This window comes from Gekko japonicus, unplaced genomic scaffold, assembly GCF_001447785.1.
Source record: "Gekko japonicus isolate JY-2015 unplaced genomic scaffold, Gekko_japonicus_V1.1 scaffold3641, whole genome shotgun sequence".
Lineage (NCBI taxonomy): Eukaryota > Metazoa > Chordata > Lepidosauria > Squamata > Gekkonidae > Gekko > Gekko japonicus.
The window spans coordinates 31,793-38,471 of NW_015168768.1; the positions used below are offsets into that span (position 1 = coordinate 31,793).

General features: G+C 47.8%; 1 protein-coding gene across 1 annotated transcript in view; it reads right to left on the minus strand.

Moving 5' to 3' along the window:
* Positions 1 to 6,679, minus strand: part of TG (thyroglobulin) — a gene marked incomplete at its 3' end in the record, with an annotated part of 49,473 nt that overhangs the window by 31,741 nt on the left and 11,053 nt on the right. The window contains exons 4-5 of the mRNA XM_015415666.1: positions 6,180 to 6,383; positions 5,056 to 5,215 (exon numbers count right to left, since the gene is read on the minus strand). Of these exons, the coding sequence (XP_015271152.1) occupies positions 5,056 to 5,215; positions 6,180 to 6,383 (364 nt within the window). The remainder of the gene's footprint in view (positions 1 to 5,055; positions 5,216 to 6,179; positions 6,384 to 6,679) is intronic.

Below are 6,679 nucleotides of genomic sequence, written 5' to 3' on the forward strand. Positions count from 1 at the left end.
AAGAAGAAGAAGAAGAAGAAGAAGAGATTGGATTTATACCCCGCCCTTCACTACCCAAAGGTGTCTCAGAGTGGCTTACAAACTCCTTTCCCTTCCCCTCCCCACAACAGACACCCTATGAGGTAGGTGGGGCTGAGAGAGCTCTGACAGAAACTGCTCTTTTTCAAGTACAGTTCTTATCAGAACTATGGCTTGCCCAAGGTCATCAAGTGGAGGAGTGGGGAATCAAACCCAGTTCTCCCAGATTAGAGTCCATGCTCTTAACCGCTACACCAAACTGGCCCCCTACTTCCTTTCATTTGTTCTAAGCCTACTGCTCATTAATTTCATTGAGCGCCCACGGAGTTCTTGTATTGTGTGAAAGGGAGAAAAGTACTTCTTTCTGTACCTTCTCTATTCCATGCATAGTTCTGCAAACCTCGATCACGTCACCCCTCAATTGTCATTTATCCAAGCAAAAAAGCCCTTTAACCTTTCTTCATCGGGAAGGTGTTCCATCCACTTATTCATTCTAGGGGCCCTTTTCTGCACTTTTCCCAATGCTATCATATCCTTGCTGCACACAATATTTCAAATGAGGCTGCAACATAGCTTTATTCAGAGGCATTATGATATGGCATTACTTGAGCTAGCCAGAACTGGGAAGTGCAATAATACTTTTTTTTTTTGGGGGGGGGGGGTGTTTATCAGTTTGAATTGCAATCCCACTGATAGCAGAAATAACTTTCATCCAACGAAACATTACCCAGCAGCACCTGAAAACATTTCTTCCAGCGTAAGTTTTCATGAGACAGACACGAATCAATCAACCAAATATTGTGGCATTAATACTTCACTGCCCTCTAGTGGCATAAATCAGTACTTCACACAGCTCTGGATATCGGTACCAGTTTGCGAGGCTTGGAATGGAATACTGAATTTGGCCGGATACTTTTGGGGGGGTTTAGAGAGACAGCTATCTGTGGTTCTTCAGTGCCCTAGGCTTGTGCTATCCATTGCCATCTACCACCACCTCAAAGAGAGATTTCACAAGTCACTGCTAACCTTCTGATTTACCTGAAAACCTATATATCCCACTCAGTGCTCCCTCTAAGCTGTGGAGTCTTGTGAGCAAAAATTCTATGTGGGTTTGCAGTTGATGGACTAGATTCGAACCCAGTAACGCCTTAGAGTCCAGCAAGATTTGGGAGGGGTATGAGCTTTCGAGAGTCAAACCGCCCTTGCTCAGATGTCAAATATCAGCTCTCTAGCGGAGGGAGTTTTGACTCTCAAAAGCCAGTACCCCTAATTCAAAAAGAACACCACTACAGGAAAACGAGGCCAGTTCTTGTCATCTCTTGAATTTGTACTTTCTGGGAAAGGTGACTGAGACAGCAGCAGCGGACCAATTCCAGGTCTTCTGGATAACTCGTCTGCTCTGGAGAGAGTTTCAGAGGGTCAGCCATGTGGGTTTGCAGTTGATGGACTAGATTCGAACCCAGTAACGCCTTAGAGTCCAGCAAGATTTGGGAGGGGTATGAGCTTTCGAGAGTCAAACCGCCCTTGCTCAGATGTCAAATATCAGCTCTCTAGCGGAGGGAGTTTTGACTCTCAAAAGCCAGTACCCCGAAAATCTTCTTGTTCTCTAAGGCAGGTATGTCCAACAGGTAGATGGAGGGGTCAGAGGTAGATCCCCAGCCCCACTTGGTCTCACTGATGGTCTCACTAATGAGCAAGAGCGAAGTTTTAAAAATTGCGCAAGATCAGCCTGGATCAATACTTGACCTACATTTAACACAAATAACTCTGAATAAAAATTAAAGAAAGTTATTGAGACAGTTAAAAAAAGTTATGCCCAAGGTCATCCAGCCAGGTGCAAGTGGAGGAATCAAGCCCGGTTCTCCCAGATTAGAGTCCGCGCATTTAACCACTACACTAAACTGGCTCATAATACCAGAGTCCACCCTCCAAAGCCGCCATTTCCTCCAGGGAAACTGAATTATACCGTGGCCTATAGGACGTATCATCAGTCTGCTTTTCTGCTAACGTGATACCAATTGTCTTCATTGTATCCACATGCTGTATCATGCCTAATATGCTAGGCTCATTCAGATTTCGGTAACCCTAGTCCTAACGATTTTAATTCATGGCCTCGTCTGCGTTGTATGCATTGTTACGCTTTATATTCTATTTACATGGCATGCCCCGTTGAGTTCTCTGCGGAAGAAAGGTGGCGAATAAATTGCCTTAGAATAAATAAATACATAAATACATACATAAAGGAATACTAGATTACTTGTTCGTGACTCCTCATATCGATTGTATTGACCTAGGCGGTGCTTGTTAGGTGTCTCTTTGTACGGACTGTTATCGACCTGCTCTGAGTCCTCCGTTCGGAATCTCAGCAACAAAATCAGACTGTAAATGCAGTAAACAAATAGATACCGCCTCCCCACTCAAAGCCCATGAGGACTGCACAGTCAATAAAACATCAAAATCCTCCGCAACAAACTGGCAAGGCTACAAAATCTACTGCACAAAACATCAGCCGAAATCAAATTAATGCTGCATTCCTGAGCAGTGCTGCACCCGAAAGAACGTAAGAGAAGCCATGTTGGGTCAGGCCAGTGGCCCATCCAGTCCAACAGTCTTTCACACAGTGGCCAGAACCCAGGGGCCACCAGGAGGTCCACCAGTGGGGCCAGAACTCCAGAAGCCCTTCCAGTGTTGCCCCCAAGCACCAAGAATACAGAGCATCACTTGCCTCAGACACAGCGTTCCAAAAATAGTTGTGTTCTAGGGTCTTCAATGAACACATGAAGCTGCCTTATACTGAATCAGACCTCTGGTCCATTAAAGTCCGTCTTGTCTACTCAAACTGGCAGCAGCTCTCCAGGGTCTCAGACTGAGGTCTTTCATGTCACCTGCTGCCTGCTACTTCCCAGTGAAGATGCCAGGGATTGAACCTCTACTACTGAGCCACGGCCCCTTCAATGAATTTAGCAGGATGTAATTCTCTTTCGGGTTTAATTCTGTCTAGGATTGCACAACTAATCCCCCAGCAGCCATTTAAAATATAAGGCAACAGGATTAGAAAATAATGACAAGCATACTGAAGTTTTTAGAACTCTTCGTCTGGCACCGAAAAGTGTCCAGCGAAGGTTCCAAGCAGACAGGAAGTATGCCAGAGCATGGGGGCAGCTACCAAGGAGGTCCTGCTGTCCATGACCACCCATTCATGTCTGGAGATGAGGGTATAAAAAGATGAACACAATGCCTGGGCACACAGCCGATCCTTCAAGGCCCCATTCAAGGCTTTAGAGGTGAAACTGGGATTTTTTATTCCTAGTGAGGACTGGAGCATAGCTTGGAAAGAAATCAGCTACTTGTGTTCATCATCAGGATTATGCAAACATTCATTTTAAGTAAGGTAAAGGTAAAGGTTCCCTTGCTCGAAAGCCAGTCGAATCCGACTCTAGGATTGCGGTGCTCATCTCCATTTCAAAGCCGAAGAGCCAGCGCTGTCCAAAGACATTTCCGTGGTCATGTGGCCGGCATGACTAAACACCAAGGTGCACGGAACACTGTTACCAGGGGTCGTTTCGTAGAAAAAGAGCTAGGGGGACTCATTAGCATAACTCATTAGCATATGCCACACCCGGTGGGAGTGCGAGGAAGCCCCGCCAAGGCCCTCCCTGGCCCCAGGCAGGGGTGGGGAGAGGAGGGGAGGAAGCAACTTACCCTCCCTCTTCTCCTGCCTCCTCCTGGCTGAATGAGGGCCGGAAGCGGGGCGGCTGGAAGCAGGGGGCGGGGCTTTGTTGTATGCCCCCCCCCGCACCTCACCCGGGGGAACTGTGTTCCCCCGCGATCCCCCCCGAAATGACCTCTGACTGTTACCTTCCCACCGAAGTGGTCCCTATTTATCTACTTGAAATTTCTTGCTTTCGAACTGCTAGGTTGGCAGGGCATTTTAAGTATCTTGACCCTATTCTTGAAAATATGATGGGACCGTCTCATCAAATTAAGGTCCAATATACTTTGAATGGTGTTTTTCCAGGCATAACTGAGAAGGTTGTTTCATTTCCTCAGTGTGCCATAAAGATCCATCAAGATGAGACACAGTGATGATTCAATGTTATAGTTGAACAAGAAGCAGGGACCTGCAGTACTCGCGGGGGGGAGGAGCTCCATGTAGAGGAGGAAGTCACCGCAGGTGACCTGCTCCCCTTCTCCCCTGCCCCTGCCTGGCCCCAAAGGCGAGGCCTGCGCAAAACCTTCTCCCCCGCCCCCCGGCCCTGACAGTGAAGCCCACGCAGCTCCCAGCCACCAGACCCGCCAAACCTCCTCCCCCGGCAGCGACAGCGAGGCCTGAGCCACCAAGCCTTCTCCCTCCCCCTTGCGGCACCTGTGGCGAGACCTGCTGGCCCACCAAGCCTTCTCCCTCCCCCCCCAGCACTGGCGGCAGCGGCGGGACAGTTCCCAGGGTGTTCACTGCGCATTAGCAGGGAACGCTCTCACTTTTGCGGGGGATTTAAGTATCCCCTGTATAGTTTTTTAAACTTTTCAGATTTTTCGGCAGACCTGGGGATTGCCCCAAGTGTGCAGGAAAAACTCTTTGCCCCCAGAGTGCCCCCGATGTGCGGATTTAGATATCCGCATGCGGGGGACGCCTTGGCTATTAGATATATAGATTTTAACTGCATTAAGTCTTTCTTTTTTATTCCTCTTATTCTGACAATGCTGTAATCTATCCTGGTTTATTCTGCATCATCATCATCATCATCATCATTATTATTACTATTATTAATACCCCGCAAGGGAACCTTTACCTTTATAAAGCAGGCTCAGGGCCTGCCATTAAAGGTTTGGTTGGATTTGGGTATTATCTTCTGGCTACTCCACCCGAGTCAGAGTGGACAAACTCCCTGATAGCACCCCAGTCTCAATTCTACTCACAAAACAAGCATGAAAACATGAATGATGTCCCCAGATTTATTTGTCAGTGAAATGGGAGAAGGAACGGGCCAAAGCTTTCTGAGACCCTCTAAGTGGTTTGTGAAGGTACACTCCCCCTACCTGTTAAAATGATGAAGGAGATCAAACACCATCATGTCTGTCCTGTTGACAAATTTGCACTGGACGGGTAGAAACTCCCCATCTGCTGAGCACTGCGGCGGACTCTTTTCCCCGACGCCATGGAGCACACGACGGTCTCGGATCTCGCATCTCCCGGGGCCTGGAATGCAAACACACGACATTGGCTACAATGGTACTTTCACACCGTCTATACCAGGGGCGCCCGAACTTGCTCAGTGTAAGAGCCACACAGAATAAACATCAGATGTTTGAGAGCCGCGAGACATGAACAGAGATTACACTCATGTTTTTTACTTTTTAAAAGATGCAAATTTGCTTTCTATGAACGTTAAATGAGACTGCCAAAAATAAAAACAAAAGGGGTAAAAACGGATATTGATAATGATATGTATTTGTTTGCTAATTACATTGATTTGTCTAAGAGAGAGAGAAAGAGAGAGATGGAAAGAAAGAAGGGAAGAGGTGGAAAGAAAGAGAAAGAGGGAGAAACAAAGAAAGCAAATAGATGGGAGGGAGGGAGGGAGGGAGAAAAAGTATGCTTCTCCTTCACTTCCCCAGCTGCCCTGCTGAGAGCCACACAATAGGTGTGAAAGACCCGCACGTGGCTCCTGAGCCACAGTTTGGCCACCCCTGGTCTATACCAGGGGTCCCCAACTTTTTTGAGCCTATGGCAATCTTTGGAATTCTGGCACAAGGAGATGAGTGCCACCACAAAATGGCTCCCCAAAGGAGGCAGAGCCCGCCACAAAGGGGCCTTGGAAGATTACCATTGTGGCCAGTTAGGTTTGTAAGGGAGTAGGCGATTCCTCAAATATGCTGGTCTCGAAGGTGGAGGAGGAGGAGACTGGATTTATACCTGTCCACTACCCAAAGGAGTCTCAGAGTGGCTTACAATTTCCCTTCCCCTCCCCTCCCCACAACAGACACCCTGTGAGGTAGGTGGGGCTGAGAGAGCTCTCTTGAGAACGGCCCTTGAGAGAACAGCTCTGAAATAACTTGTGACCCCAGCAGCTGCATGTGGAGGAGTGGGGAATCAAACCCGGTTCTCCCAGATTAGAGTCCGCGCTCTTAACCACTACACCAAACTGGCTCTCCTTACTTACATTGTATTGGCTTCCCTCTCTGCCTTGTGCCGTAAATCTCCATCCCTTCAGCGTCCACGCACCAGCACTGCTGCAGATTCACATCACACTGTATTGGGTCAAAATCGCCAGAATCCAGACATTGTGGGATGTAGGACGTTGCACTACTGTTGATGTAGCGACTGACCAGGATGCGCTGCTTTTGCAGTTGACAGAAGGATAAACCTGCGGCAGGAAACAGCATCGTCAAATGTGGGATATCATCCCACTTTGCAAAATTATCACCAACTTTGCCTTCCAGAAAGGCCCTCTGAAACTATTAGCGATGCACAGAAGCATTTCTGTCTTGACAGAATGTGGAATAATCTCAAAGCAAAGTGCCACCGAATGCCGAAAGGAAAGTCCAGCAAAGGGAGACTCCAGTGTGAACTTGCTGGATTAGAATTCATCAACAGGTTTGACAGCATTTGGCCAGGGTTCAATATTCTCAGTCTCCATGGAGGAGGAGGAGGAGGAGGAGG